General features: G+C 46.0%; 5 protein-coding genes and 1 non-coding gene across 6 annotated transcripts; 4 read left to right on the top strand and 2 right to left on the bottom strand.

Moving 5' to 3' along the window:
- Positions 1-672: 672 nt before the first annotated feature.
- F4813DRAFT_343697 (uncharacterized protein) lies at positions 673-3,440 on the bottom strand. The gene is made up of 5 exons (XM_049241569.1): positions 2,866-3,440; positions 2,245-2,643; positions 1,697-2,197; positions 1,491-1,647; positions 673-1,437 (listed from the first exon to the last, which is right to left on the bottom strand). The coding sequence occupies exons 1-5, from the start codon at positions 2,875-2,877 to the stop codon at positions 1,163-1,165; spliced, it is 1,344 nt and encodes a 447-aa protein (XP_049104136.1). The 5' UTR covers positions 2,878-3,440; the 3' UTR covers positions 673-1,162.
- A 675-nt stretch (positions 3,441-4,115) lies between these two features.
- F4813DRAFT_378506 (uncharacterized protein) lies at positions 4,116-5,652 on the top strand (the record flags this gene model as incomplete). The annotated part of the gene is made up of 3 exons (XM_049245342.1): positions 4,116-5,270; positions 5,319-5,591; positions 5,626-5,652. The coding sequence occupies 3 exons, from the start codon at positions 4,116-4,118 to the stop codon at positions 5,650-5,652; spliced, it is 1,455 nt and encodes a 484-aa protein (XP_049104135.1).
- Positions 5,653-6,838: 1,186 nt separating this feature from the next.
- Positions 6,839-9,168, top strand: F4813DRAFT_100519 (uncharacterized protein). The gene is made up of 5 exons (XM_049238388.1): positions 6,839-7,043; positions 7,122-7,265; positions 7,321-7,663; positions 7,738-8,725; positions 8,831-9,168. Exons 1-5 carry the CDS (start codon positions 6,930-6,932, stop codon positions 8,871-8,873), a joined length of 1,632 nt encoding a protein of 543 aa, XP_049104134.1. The 5' UTR covers positions 6,839-6,929; the 3' UTR covers positions 8,874-9,168.
- Positions 9,169-9,374: 206 nt separating this feature from the next.
- F4813DRAFT_378504 (voltage-gated potassium channel) lies at positions 9,375-12,186 on the bottom strand (the record flags this gene model as incomplete). The annotated part of the gene is made up of 4 exons (XM_049245341.1): positions 9,375-9,828; positions 10,012-10,843; positions 11,055-12,001; positions 12,068-12,186. The coding sequence occupies 4 exons, from the start codon at positions 12,184-12,186 to the stop codon at positions 9,375-9,377; spliced, it is 2,352 nt and encodes a 783-aa protein (XP_049104133.1).
- Positions 12,187-12,854: 668 nt separating this feature from the next.
- On the top strand, positions 12,855-14,174 carry F4813DRAFT_384879 (uncharacterized protein; the record flags this gene model as incomplete). Its single annotated transcript, XM_049246170.1, has 2 exons — positions 12,855-12,991; positions 13,061-14,174. The coding sequence occupies 2 exons, from the start codon at positions 12,855-12,857 to the stop codon at positions 14,172-14,174; spliced, it is 1,251 nt and encodes a 416-aa protein (XP_049104132.1).
- A 411-nt stretch (positions 14,175-14,585) lies between these two features.
- Positions 14,586-14,680, top strand: F4813DRAFT_t17. Its single transcript has one exon. It is a non-coding gene; the product is annotated as a tRNA-Pro (tRNA).
- The last annotated feature ends 387 nt before the right edge of the window (positions 14,681-15,067 follow it).

Raw genomic sequence — 15,067 nt, 5'->3', positions numbered from 1 at the left:
GAAGGCGAGGATGAAAGGCAATAGCCAACGCATCTAGCTCTAGCAGAAGCTTTCGCGAAAAAGCTTAACCTAATATAGTGCTATCATACATGTCAGTGACTGTGTTAATACTAGTAGATAAAAGCTTCCTACAGAGAAAACAATGCCCACAAAGTTATATAACTGTTATAGTCGATCTTAGAATACAACCCATGCTGAGAATCTCGGACACGAACACGAACACGATTCATTTCAACCATCTTAGAACAGTGCCTTGACTTGGCGCTGTAATCCCTAATATCGGAAGAGAGATATCCATGGAATACTTAAAACTTAAATTGCTAACTACCTAGTTATAACTATCTAGTTAAAACTTCCTACGAGACTATATACAATCTTAGAATACGCTGCCTGAGAGAATATATCAGGAGGGTGGGATGCATAGAGCGAAAAGGGGTAAGAGGCTAGAAGCGGTATAGCTATCAAATGCTACTACCCTATAATTTGGCAGCCTGTATAGGAGATATTATATATAAGAGAAGAGTTGCTAGATGATATATTATACAGCTTCGGCGCAAGTCCAAAAGCCTACGTGCCCAGATCCTGCGTAATCGCAAGGCATACACGTAATGCATCTCGTGGCCAGGCAACGATGGGGGGGTTTTTTTGCCGTTGAATTAATGCATCATTGTTGGATGAAAGAAATTTACATAGCATATAATATTTAAGCGGTGGAAGGATTATACTTATGCCAGAATAGTAGTTATCGGCTGGGGTTATGTAGCCAAAGCTAGACTTTGTCATGGAAATATGACTACTTGGGGAGAGATACAGACATAAGAGGGTAACTATAGCTAAAGGTAGTTTACCTAGTTATTGATGTAAGATGAATATAATGGTACTCTAAGGCAGACAGGAAGGAGAATGAGAATGAAGGGAATTATATGTGAGGAATCTCATACTGGGCGAGCTGTTCAACAGTTCCCCTTTAGTTGGTTACAATTTATTGAGTGATCATTGATAAAAAGCACTAGAACTCTTGAGACTCTAGGGTATACAAGAGATAAAAACCAATGCGTTGGGTTAATATTCGACTTGGGAAAGGTATCTCGTAGTTGGCTGATACATTATGAAACCCCCTCATGAAAACCACCGCGTCAATCCACATCGAGCAAGAGAGGATCTACCACTTAGGCTCGTCCCCTTCTACCCTAGGCGTCCCAAGTTCATTTCTATCAGCGAAGGGATCGTTCTCATCTTCGTCTGCGTAGTCATCTTCATCCGAGTCTGGAGGGGAAGGTTGGCGAGGAGCTATCACTGGCTTGGATGCGGCAGATGGCCGCGGAGGCGGCATCGGTCTAGGGGGAGGGCTTGTGTTTATACTGAGTTGGGCCATTTCCGACACAGGGCTAGACGGGCTTGTCGGCGACATTGCCTGTTTGTTCTTCTCGGCCGCCACTGTCTCTAGTTAGTAATAGATATAGATATCATTTAAAAACGGAATAGCCTACTCCTATAAAGATGCGCTTGTTCAGCTAGTTCGTCCTCCGAGTCGCTATCGGCGTCGATAGAACGATCTAGTTGCTCATAAGTCATAAGGGCAACTACGAGCTCATCGTTGGCATGGAGAAGACCACCAAGCCACTGCTCATCTTCAACATGATGAATCTACTAAGGTAAGCAAATGGCTATTATTCAACATTGGGCTAAGACGTACGTAGCGTAATATTTTTCTTCGGAGCTTTTTGCAAGTCTCGAATCGCTCTACAGCTGAGGGATTTTCTGAGATCCTTTCGCGTTCTCGGTTTATGCTTTGGAGAGCATTGGTTAAGTTAGTGGCAGCGAGGGAGGACTCGGCGATTGCGACTTTCATAGTGTCCTTTTCTGCTTCGAGGTTGAAAGGCTTGTGCTTTCTCTTACTTCTTTCCTTGTCCTTCTTCTTCTTGTCCTTATCCTTGTCCTTGGCGGAACTAGAGAAAAAGGAGCCAGAACCAGAGCCAGAGCCAGAGGATGATTTGACATGGCTGAATGACTGTACAGTTTGGCTGGGCTGGGGAAAGGCAACGGGTTGTCGCGAGGACGAAGCCTGAGATGGGGAAGTTGGGGAGGCTGGGGTCTGCTCGGCTTCGTCCTCGGAATCACGGAAGGGGTCTTGCTCCGTTTCACGCAAGACCTTGGATTTCGCTTGAGTGACAACTTGTTTACGCCGCGGGAGTTCCTATCATGGTTACTTTTTAGAGTTCCAAGTTTATCCAGGCTTCTTACCTTATATAACATGGCGACTCTTTCGAGACCTGGTGTATTCTTATACTCTGTAGCCCAGCCTCTGAACAGCTCAGAACATTTCTTCTTGACATCGGGGTCAGACAGGTCCGAAGTGCCGCAAACTCTCAAGCGCTCAAGCAACGGCTCATCTATAAAGGTCCGCTGAAAACGCGGACCAGCATTCTGAATTAAGCCATCAAGAAGCACAAGAGCTCTAAGCTGCCTGTGGACACTACCGTACTTCAGCTTTTTTCTCAAGGCACGAGCAGCTTCTGCGGGGCCAGATGCTTGAAGTTTGATAACCTCTACCAGGTCGGGGATCCCACTAAGATCGTCTTCTTCAAACTGCTCGCTAGTGAGGCGCTCAACGGTCACGGTGACAGCCGAGTATGGTTTCTTCTATTAGGCAGGTTAAACCAGTTCGTATATAATGACAAGAAGCCATTTTATTTATAACTTTCAGAAGTAGATTGAGGTTAAAATAGGTATGTGAAGGAGGTATATATATATAAGATGGAGGTGGTAATTATAAAAAGGGCCAAGATATGGAAGCTATTGGTGCAGAAGTCATATCCGGAATCAAAATATTATTATGAGACTTAAAACGGGCATGCAACTTACCTGAGAGAACATGGTTGCAAGTAGTCAAACTAGTAAAAGTGTATTTGGTAAAATATTTAGATAATTTGCGTCCCCGGAGGAATCGAAGAGGATTAAAAATATGTCTCTTGTAGGTTGTGGTCGTGGATGATATGCTAGAGGATATGCCACAGCCCCAAGGTGAGCACTGCTTGCAATGCTTGCAATGCGTGTGAAACGTGTGAAGCGTGTGAATGGTGTGAATGGTGAGGAGGCGCACAAAGTGAATAATGATGTTTCATAACAAGGCAACACAAGATAGGTAGGTATGTAGTAAACAATCTCATCTATCAGTGACTCCTATACGTATGCCTTCAAATCTGTGGTACTTGGTCTGCTGCAGCATGCAAAGGCTTAGCGCGCAGCGTCAAGGACCAGGTGCGTTTATCTGACTTTTCCCTGTACGATTGAACTTTGATCGGCAGAACACGAGGGAAGAACTCCGACGATACGGATCAAAGTCAGCACTACATGTAGCGACATGTAGGTATCAAAGATTAGAAGATGGGCTGAGTTCAAAGGCGGGAAACCAATTTGGAGCGGGGTGCGATAATCAGTCTAATTAGTCTAATCAATATGTTACAGTGATGCAGAGATAGAGCAGTGATATGTCACTTATGCCACTTATGTCACTTATGTCGCTTATGTCACTTCTTTTAAATGAATCTTGTTATTGAATATTGAATTATAAGGTCTTTTCTTTAACCAATCTAAATCTCAAATGGTTTAGCATACCTGCCTCTTTGTTTTCAGCTATAGATTTGGAACTTACCCTGCGAGTACTTTCCTTTTTTGAGTTGATGCATGTAATTTCATTGGACTTGAATAATTTTCGAATTATGTAAATGTATACCAGAGGTAGGAACTACTCGTAGCTGACTCATGCATGTATTTACACGTAGCTACCACTTTGACAGACAAAGCCAACCTACATGATTACGCAAAAGCTTAGGTACATATTATACAATAATTATACAATACAATTGACTCTGGTCCTTTCGCCTATCTCACTCAGACACATCTCCCTATGATAGACGACTAGGTATCTTATAATGAATAACTATAATCAATCAAACGGTCCGAGGCATTGGCTGTCTAAATCAGCACAAGAAGCCGCACTACCCTACGCTCACTTCGACGTTGCTGCTGCCATTAACAAAGATATACAGAATGTCTTTTCAGGAGAACTCATCCATAGCGCTAAAAGTCGGAGCTTGAAACGCAATCGAGAAATGCATGAAGAGGATGATGGCGTAAAACACTCGCCTCATAGGTCATCTCTACCCACCGTACCATCTTCTAGTCCCTTTCAGACGCTCAGAGTCACGAAATCTGGCGCCACAAATGGCAGCATCTTTCTTCCTAAGATAGAAGATGCACAAGCTTCTTACAACATAAAACAAGGCCAATTTATCGATCCTCGGTATCTACTAGGACATACCACTATCAAGCAGTTGACTCCTTACTCTACTGCAACACTATTCAAATCCAAGGACCAGCACAATCATAACGGCGTAGTGGGGTCATCAAAAGAAATACGTATAGTAAACGGTTCTCCCTTAGCCGGGAACCCGGGGGGGTTTCCTGCGACGCTTCCATATACGCCTAAATCAATCGATGATTCTTGGAATTCGAGTCACGGCAATCTAGTTGGCACATTAGTTGTTGGGCGACCCACCAGCCTAACACATCTCACCACATTAGGTAACGCGCATCCCTGTAACGGTGCTGGCAACGACAACGCGATTCTAGGCAAATCGTCTAAACCGGATAATCCGAATGCCGACACCAGCGACGACGCCCAAGATGAATATCCCCTTGACAGCGACTCGATGGAGGAAGATATGGTCTATCTTCTCGGAACGGCCCTTGAGAACGTCCAAGAGGCGCATATACCCCCTTCTAGCGTTGCTCAGGCATGGGATCGTGACTCGAGGTCGGCAGTTGAATATGACTCGACTCTACAACACTCGTCCCCAAACGAACTAATTGCTTCGCATATAGTAGACGTGGCCGAGAACCCTAACAGCAACCATGATGATCTTCTCGATGAAGATGTCGACTGGAATGTCGTATATACCATAACGAGCACAGTTCCGAACGGCGCATCGAGCACTAACCTCCAAAATACAGCTAATCCTTTGCTACAAGGGCAAATCGCTCGCACGGAGAAAATTGTTGAGTGTGATGCTCGCGCTGAGGACACGACGCCCTTGAAGCCATTTGTGCGACCGCCTTTCCCTGCAAAGGTCCGTGATCGTTCTGTCGTCTCGGAATTGTCGCCGCGTACGGTGTTGCGGACCTGTTTTCGAATAGGAGAGTTGGTCAACCAGGCGATACATTGTTTAAATCATCGGCAGGATGTAGTCTTCGAGCTGTTCGCGAGGGTAACGTATTCAAGCCGCGAGAGTCTTTAAAGAAACCAACATTTCCAGTTTATTGATCTATTTAAGGATCAGCTTCCATACCCGGCGGGAGTCCTCTCTAACTGGCGAGTAGGTACACAGTTGGATCGCCAAAGTGCGGCGTTCCTAGATACGAGGGCGGAGCCTAAATTATGCCGTTGCGTATGCAAACCCAGGAGAGATCCAAAGGTCGCAATCGGCCTAACTCTTGTCGTTACTGCCATCAGAGAGATTGATTGGGCACATATCATATTGGCCAAAAAGACAGTCTGTAGAGGATCGGATGATGCAGCCCGAGATATTGTTACATACACAATAAAACTACGAGAATCAATAGTGGGCTGATGTATGGGTGGATATGTAGAGAAGTGCCAGTACCTAGGTTAAGTATATGTCGACGAGCTTGCTATGACACAGGTGGGGAAGAGCTTTGGGGAAAATTCGTAAAGGAGGCCAATCGTCTAATGCATTTAACGATAGCTTTTGTTCCTGTTCACGCACAGCAGATGGGTACATGATCGCTGATAGTCAAATCAAGTAGAGAAGAGTAAATTGCTGGGTAACGTCCGGTAGCCAATGGGTCAAGATAATATGAACATAGCATGATACTGTGCCAGGGCTGGAACCCGGTGCTTAACATATTGGTAGAGTCTACCAAGTAAATTTGAACCAAGTTTGAGAGTGCGTACCGGTGGATGGACACTTCGCACGGAGGGCAAACCCCTCAGAAAATACCATCGAGGTGATGAGGTCTCACTAGGAATACCCGTTAGGTGGAGACCCAGTGCTTTAGATTAAGATGGAGAGGAAGGAGTTTGGTACGGTACATCATAACATAATTGCTTCGAAGACTTGTAGAGGCGATTTGAACGGAGCAGATGAGTTTTACCTAATAGAAATCGTGTACTCAGCAGGAGAGGAGAGATAAAGTGTTGCTTACCTACCTACCTACCTACCTACCTAGGTATCTTATTCGCTTCGTTGAGATGGGTGAATATGTTGAATATGCGATGCTGCATCAAAAATTTTTATGGTAGAGGTGATAATAAAAATGGTTACTTGTAAGTTACTTTGTACGTAGGTAGGTAGGTAGTTAGGTAGTTAGGTACCTGTTATTAGGGTAGCTTATTGCTCATACAGTCATACCCCATTTCTTTTCTCCGTGTTCCGTATTTCCCCCTTACATACGTCGCACACATCACGTGTTATTCCATCTCCACAAAGTTCAGCTTAGTACCTACCTTAAATCATAAGGTCCATTTGGGCTCGGAAACCCTTTAACCTTTTTGCGACGAGCAAAAAAATTAGGAGAACGCGTTTGCCGTATTTTCAATCACCTCTCAATCTGGGGTTCTATCTACTTTCCACAAGGCCAAATTATGATAAAAGGGGGAATTCCATTCTCGTCCTAGTCTTCATCGAAAGAATCCACTGTTCCAATATTTTCCTAACCTCCTGAGGGGCTTCTATCACTCATCTCAGTGCACACTTTAGGCGGCAAACATCGAAATTTCGTCCTAGAACCGTCTGCATCGTCGCGCTAGCTAGCAGTAACCACCGAAAGAGTATCCCTCCCAAGTCCAGGAGGCAGATTTGTTCCCAAATATAATAGCACTAAATTGTCACCTATATATCACATCTATGGGGTCCTCAATGTTGTTAAACGGACAAGATCCGGCTGCTCTTAAAGCAGAAACAGAAAGTCGACTTAGTACTTATTACCGAGTTGATAGCGAAAGACAGGCTTTCATTCATGTACGTTAAATGCCGGCATTCCTGTTTTTGCCCCTGGACTCTGGGTAAGCTCTTGTTGCGCTAATACATATTTGATAGAGTATGCTCAACAAAATCGAGGCAGATGCTAAGAAGATTAATGAACTTGAACTTGATCTAGACGACCAAAGGAAATCTCGAGCTGATTATCAGTTCAAGGCTCGTACACTTGAGAGTGAAGTGCACAGGATAGCACACCAACTTGTCTGTTGCGCTATTCGCTATTTTCAAGTGACGTATCGGCTGACACTTGTAGTAGAATAAGGATTCGTTTGTTGTTGTGCTAATCGATGGTGACGGGGCTAAATTTCAGGACGAATTCTTGCGTGATCCTAGTGGCGGTGCCGAAAGGGCTGCTTTAAAGCTCAAGCATGCCGTTCGAGAGAATCTTAGAGATTCAGGAGTCTCACAAGATGATATTCCTATTCTTGTCCGAGCCTATGCTAATCTCAATGACTTGTCAAAGTCATTACGTCTCTCGAGAATTATTGAATATGATGAAGATATGCGCTTGTTCGCCGAACGCTTCACCAACAGTCGTGCGGACTTTGACTTCGTTAACGTCGGCAAGGGCAAGGAGAATGCTGACTCTAAGATAAGACGTACGTTTTGGCGAATGCTTCATTACAATAGCTATAACATCATGCCTGCTTCAAATTTGCTCACGTGCTTTTAGGTATGCTTAATCACTACTACAGAAATGTGCAGTGCAAGAAGATATTCCTTGCTGGGTGCTGCCACGATAATGGTTATCTACACGATCTTCGTGACTATACAGGAGCTACCGAAGAGAGATTGGTGCTTTTAGAGACTACGCCCGCAGAGCCGGCTTTTAGGTCTCTCGGCTTTCCTATCATACGTTTTGATGATGTCTTCCGGTCGGAGCCATTAGGCAATGAGACAAAACATATCTTTTCAAACATAACTGCTCCGCCAGGGTTTCGCTCGCCCATTCAGCAGTCTGCTGCGCCCGGTCCAATTGCTCGGCCTACACAGCCCGTACAGAGAGCGGCCACGACGGTTGTGTCGCCTTCTGCGCAAGAGCAAAGACAATCATCTACCCCTATTACTACTACCCCTACACCAGTTTCTATTAGTACCCCGTCGCCAATACAGCGCACTTCTTCTCCTGATCAGCAGGGAACTGCTCTTCCACGTGCGTCAAGTGTCATCAGCTCCGGAAATGGCGGCACTTCGATCAGTTATGCCACTGCGGGCGGAGTCAACGACCATCAAAACGTCACTGTTAAAGCACCCAAGCCTAAGAAACAACCAAAAGTTATATTTTACAACTCAGATAATTATCGCATTGACTCGCCAACCCAGCATCCACCCAGAACCCCGGCCCAGTCAACTTACCAGGCTAAGTTTCAGGCTATCAAGCCCTCGGTTTTCTGCAACGACCATTACCTTAAAGGCCGCTGCAAATGGGGTATTAGCTGCGATAAGACGCACGACGCTGAGTTAACCGGGCCGGAACTTGCTATCCACCGTTACAAAGCTCGAACTAGCCTCTGTCCTAATGGACCTTACTGCGTCGACTACGACTGCTATCTTTCCCACCATTGCCCTCGTATCCCGTGCACCAGGGGAGATATGTGCCCTTTCTCCCATACCGAGAAGTGGGGAGATCTGCATCTAACTAAAGAGCAGCTTCAGCCCTCGTAAGTCATCCATTGGGGGCCAGGCCTGGGTCCTTGTCCTTGCATATTCCGGCTTGGCTTTCTTATTGTAGTGAATATTGTGCTGACATAAGACCCCTCACGTAGGACTAGGTGGACGGAAGGCAATGAACTTCCCGAGCATATCTAACCTAACCCGACCTCGCACCTGAAAATGAATTCAAGGCGGGAGGAACGAGAGCTTGCGCACATGCTGGGTTGGTGTTTTTACTACTCTTAGACGTTAAATTTTACAACAAAGTGGACAGGAGGGGCGGCCATCTGTTCTAGCAGGGGCCGGGAGAGATGTTTGGGGTGGCATAACAATTGCACAGATTTTTTGAGGACATGACGTACTCCCTCCTTTTCCCCTGGCCGACAGGAATAACAATATATCGGATGCAGGGCGGATATCACTTATGGAATTGAGAACAGCTAAGGCTATGGCGATGACGATCACGCCGTCACTACCTCTTATTTTTGGAAATATCGCCTCTTTATATTATTACACATTAGCAAAATTTGAGTCGACATTCATTTATTGGTACTTGGGCATTCATTAACCTAGTATGTATTATACATGGGTATATTAGGTACTCTTTCGTTTACGTATATTAGATACCTGTTATTCAAGCGCGACAGGATGGGTGGGTTAGTAGTAACCCGACGCCTTCTGCTTGTTCTGCCACTCTACCTCTTTGACTCTTCTTAGCCCATCCTGACCTTGCCCGCCTTCCCTAACGACGGCCTGCAGCTCTTCTCTAAGCTTCTGCTCTAGCTTGTCTAGAATCCACTCCGCTTCCTCGCGGGTATCCAGGAGCGGGCTTCGGTGTCCGATCCAGCTCCACTTCTTCGGTATTTCAGCTGCGGGACTCGCTTCTTCGCTACCATTTTTGTAGTTACCGTTGATATCTTCGTCGTCTCTGGATGTTGAATTATTGTCTCCGTTCGCGGAAGTATCGGATCTCCCGCGCAGCCGATCCGCGAGGGCGCGAGGACGTCTGCGGCTGCGGCTGCGGCTGTGCCCCTCCGGCGGCTGGTGCTCGGGTCGGCGGTGGTTCTCGGCGCTGCTCTCGTCCTCGCCGATGAGGCGGAGGTACCACGCCCTGCTTTAAGTTAGCGCGGAAGGGGTGGTTACCAATCTGCCTAACGTATACTAATATCTAGCGAACCGTCGAAGTATACGACGGCCGAAGATGAGGAATTCGGCGGCTAGTAGAGGGAAGGAAAGGAAAGGAAAGGGGCGATGTGATAGCGGGGAAACGCGGGAATGGCTCGGGTTTACTAACCACTCTTTAAAGGTGTATTTGCGCGGCGGCGAGTGCCGCAGGTGCTTAGTCACGCGGGATATTTCGTCGATTAGGACGAGGTGGTACTCAGCGCGGGATTTGGGGAGTTCGGTAGGTAGGCTTTCTCGGGCTACGGAGGCGGAGCGTCTTGGTGACTTTGTCTTTGAATTCTTGGAGGGTCGAGATTTGGGTGTAAGATGTGGCCTAATAGAAGTTTGTTTGGTTGAAGTGTTTAGCGGCGGTGACGTTGGTTGTGATTCTCCGTTTTCAGCGTCCTTCTGAGCTCTCCGGTTGCTTTCTGCATTGTTTATATCAGTTGAATTGGAAGCCCTTTCTTCATCTTCCCCATCATCATCATCCTCATCCTCATCGTCTGTGTGCTGCTCATGCGCTGCTCCTAAAAAGCCCGGGGGGGATTCTTCGATATCGTCGTCCATAAACAGCACACCACAGGACAGTTTTGACATAAACTGCTTCACTTCTTTCTTGAAGCCATGTTCTCCAGGTAATATTGTGAGGTTTCCGAGTAAAAGGGTACCATCTTTAATGCCCTTCACGATCGTGTCCCCCGCGTTCGATATAAGTACAGTCATAGTGGGCAAGGCGAGCAGCGACCAGAATACAAAGAAGGCCTTGGCTGAGTTCGACACTGGGGTGAGGTCACCATATCCGATTGTTGTCAATGCTGTGAATGAGAAATAAAAACCGTCGAAGTAGGACCATCCTTGATAGGGGTATTCGCACTCTTGGAAAATCTTGGCACCTACGAGCCAGAGCAGCAACCAAGTAATTAAGGATACTGTCATAGCGGTCCATCTTTCTCTTTTTGATGCTCTGCTATATGTTAGTATTATAGGATGGCGTATAGATATTTGCTATCTTGGTATATTCAAATATCGGGAGAAAGAACAAAAGTCCTTGTCATGAAAGAATGTGCAGGAAAGAAGGCTTGACCACTTACTACCCCAAATTAGCATATATATAGAGTAATGGGTTAAAGGGAGGAGAAGGGGTTCCTAAGGTCCCTTAAGTAGACTATGTACATACCTGTCGTTGAACTTTGCGCATGAGTTGAAATTCTTTTTGACGACGCTCAAACTCTGTCCAGCGAGCATTCGAAGGGAAAGCTTCTGAAGCTCCGTCGTTAATCGGTTCAAGAACGCCACCATGTCCTTTCCGCAAGACGCGTCGTATTAATAGTCTTCGTTGCCTCTCCAGCATGCGCGCGTCGAGTCTATGCTTGCCGCGATCAAGAATCAAGCTCCTGATAGACCCAATTACCAAACCAAGGCTGATGACACCAATCAGCGCGTATGGAACGAGAAGGCCACGTCCAAGACGGGTCTGCGGGGATAGTTCCCCGAAGCCAACAGTGAAGAGAGTAACGTCCGCCCAATATATAGAATCAAGGTAGTTCCAGCCCTCGATCTTAGAGAAGACAAAAGCACCTAAGAGTAGGTACACGAGGAAGAGGATAGTCTGAAGCATCAAAGTCCTCTGGCTAGTTGTCAACTCAAAGTCTTTGCCGTAGTGCCCGGTTTGAGCGCCCCAGACCGTGATGACCATAAGAGAGGCAACTATGAAGTAGATGATAGCCGCAAACAAGCCGTAATAAAAAGCTTGAGACCAGACATATTCGATCTGCGGTTGCAGATCTAACGGCCCAGTCGCTGTAGCGCATAGGGCTATAAGACATATTGCCGATATGTACCAACCAGCTATCGTTATAGGCTGCGCAATCGAAAACCGCACCCTCTTCGTCATGTTCAGCAGGAGGAACACGTTCGCAATTATAGCTAGGGCTAGTTGGACGGCATTTACTACTGTTAGCCATAGAGGGTCTTTAACATACACTGCTTTAGTAACGTCAGAGCCCGGAGGAATATGCTGCCTCCAATACTTGACAAGCGAACAGATACTGAAGGCTGAAGCCACGGGACCCAGGGTACCAGCTATCATGGGAAATGCGGCTGACGCAAACCACCAACGGCTATGAGTTTATGTTAATAGGTAGACATAACATTTCGAATAATAGACACGCTGATTTTTTCTTTACCTAGGATCGAGATGAATCTGGTCATTCATGATACCTCTGTCCCCAACCTTGTCATGATCTAAGCCATCGACAGCATGTGACTGTTCGTCGATGTTATTATTTAAGTCTGCATCGTCCATGTTGACGGGCGAGAGAGCAGGCGCTCGCTCATATTTTGTTCATCAATTTTTGAATTGTTAAGAAGCAGTTTTGATCCATATGCCCTGCCTTGGTTGCCAACTGGACGAGTAAGATTAATATCGAAGCCAACAGTTCAACGACGTCTAATAGCCACCACTTCTTCTTTACTGACGGCCTAGATAACGAGCGTCGAGTATGCCCCCACGTTGTATATATGTAGATACGACATTTATGAAAATAAACATGGCGGAATGAAAATAAGAATATATATAGCACCTAGGTTAGTATCTAGTCAAAGTAGGGTCAGGCGCATGTCCTGATATGGATGTTTATGTGGTATGACGTCGCTTGGCATCGGGATCGCGAAGCTAAGATTTAGGTGGGCATGACTGCTAACTTGTACCTACTAGGGTCAGGGTATGTAATAACCTGTTGGAATTAATATCCATATGATTGGTTCTAAACCCGCTAAGAAATATGCAACAACCGATCTCACATCACCTAATTTTTATCGCTTGGCGCGTAAAAATAGTCCTTTTTACCTTTTGATTTGATGCATAACTACAACTCAAATTCTACAAATTGAGAAAGACAAGACATTCTCAATCTTTCAGTAATAGGACACTGATGAGTTCATGTTTCATGAATTCTGATCCGTAGAGGGAAGATGAGAATATGGATCCCGAGTAGGAGTTTACTATTTGCTGGCCTTCGCGGTCACAGACCGAGGCGCTATAGCGCTGTTACCAGCGATGTAGAACGAGTTAATATCCGTGTCGGCTTATCAGGCGATATGACCATTGAGTAAGTACCTAACTATGAAATACATGCACAATTGGGTTTGTTAAATCTGACTCGTGTATAAATGAATAGTCTACACAATGTTGCGAAGTCGTCACCACAAAGCCCCTTATTGGTGTATCTACCACCATTTTCAACAGCCTTCACAAATACACCTGCCAAGTTGCCAAAATTCATCCAGGGGCAACCGACAGCTGTGATAAACTACCGTTGGCACGGCTTCTCTCCCTTCGGAACCAGAAAGGGTGCCGCTCCAGCATCTACGGGTGAACCGGACAAGGAGGAATTCTTTCCTATCTTGACCTGGCCAGCCCCTCTTCATGACGTTTTAATAGCTTACAGCTGGATTGTCGAAAACCTACGTCCAGATTTTGATGAGAAACGAGACATATACCTCTACGGCTCGTATCTTGGGGCATCCTTGGCAATGTCTCTTGCTCTTACGGAAAGCCATATCGAAGAGAAGATAGCCGTTCGGGGATGTATAGCCTTGAATGGGATATATAACTGGACTAGGTTTCTCCCTGACCATCCTTTTAACAATCCGCCAAAGCCAGGCTCAAAGCAAAGTTCGACCTCAAAAACAATCGTATCTCGCTCGAACGATCCGCACTTCCAGGAGCTGAAGCAGCACGCCGAGGCATTATTCGTAAGCCCAAGTGGCCTCTTCGACCCGTTTGCGAGCGCTACTCTATTCTTCTATAACCCTGGCCTTCTCGTGCCACCAAACTTCACCACATCCGCCCTCTCCCCCGGAGCATCGTTCTTAGCGAATATATCTTTACCGAATGGGGTGACGGGCAAATCAACGCTAATCCTCAAGCATCCTCGCAAACACCCGCTCTTCTTCCCGCCGAGCACATCCGGGCTAGAAATCCCCCGGACACTGCTGCTCTATACTAAGCCGTCCACGTTACCGCCCTCATCATTTTATGAGTACGTGGGGAGAAAGAACGAGGATAGTTTTCAGACCCAGGCCCAGGAACTGGGATGGCACATGCGTTCCAGAACGTTTGAAGGGATGGTGAATCAAGAGTTTCCGTTAAATGATGCCTATCACAGCTGGAAGGACGCGGCTACTGGAAGGTTTCAGGTTCATAATGTAGGGTCCAGTTCTAGGGACTATACACTCAATAGTAAAGGGGAGGAATTGGCTGCGATTTGGTTGGAGGATCATACTAGTTAGTAGGTTAGGTGCAAGCACATAAATCTCGACTCCTATGCGAATGCTTATGGTAGATTTTATTCTGGTCGGCATACTTTGATATTTCTCGCTTGAGATCTTTGCTTGATTCGAACTTGCGCAGTTCGACGCAAATATATCTATGTATATATATATGTACCTTTGCTAGGGATATGCACTTAAGAGGTTGTCATTTAGGTACATACTTACGCAACATCACTCTAACCATTCATTAGAAAGCACCAAGTTAGGTATGTAGCATGCGCTAAAGCACAAGAGGGCACAACCCATCATCAAGTCTCCGCCACACTAACTAGCCCCTCCCTCTAAGCACAAACCCCCACGTCCCAGCATTCAGCGCTAGCTCCAGCCTATATAAAGCCATATAACGGCCAAGCTTTCAACAACTACTAGGGTCTGATGGTCTAGTGGTAGGATTCTCGCTTTGGGTTCGTTCGAAATGAGTCGCAAATTGCGAGAGGTCCCGGGTTCGATCCCCGGTCAGACCCTTGCCTTTTTGCGTTACTCTGCTTCATTGTCTTATCTATCTATCCCTAACTGATAGATGTTGGAAAAATGCCACCTTTTTTTTGTTGGATGATTGATGGATGGGTGGTGGATTGGCAGGTTTGGTAGTTAATTACCTCGATGCTACGTGATTGACAAGGTTCAATGCAGAATACTCCAAATGCCTTCGTGGGGTAGAGTTGCACAAGTATTTTTTTTTTCTCAATTGCATCTCTAGCAACCTTTGCGCCTGTTTCGTAGAATTGAGTTGCCTTTAAATCCGGCTTGTTCAGTTTTAATCAAGTACATAGGTATGAACAAACGCCCTGTCGTGAGTTTGCTCATCGCTTGTCATCGTTTGCCGCGTACTTACGTCATGTCGTGTTGTC

The sequence above is a fragment of the Daldinia decipiens genome, assembly GCF_022478715.1.
Source record: "Daldinia decipiens strain CBS 113046 unplaced genomic scaffold F4813scaffold_2, whole genome shotgun sequence".
In the NCBI taxonomy this organism is placed as follows: domain Eukaryota; kingdom Fungi; phylum Ascomycota; class Sordariomycetes; order Xylariales; family Hypoxylaceae; genus Daldinia; species Daldinia decipiens.
The sequence above is the reverse complement of the archived record's forward strand: the minus strand, read 5'-3'. Positions and strand labels throughout refer to the sequence as shown.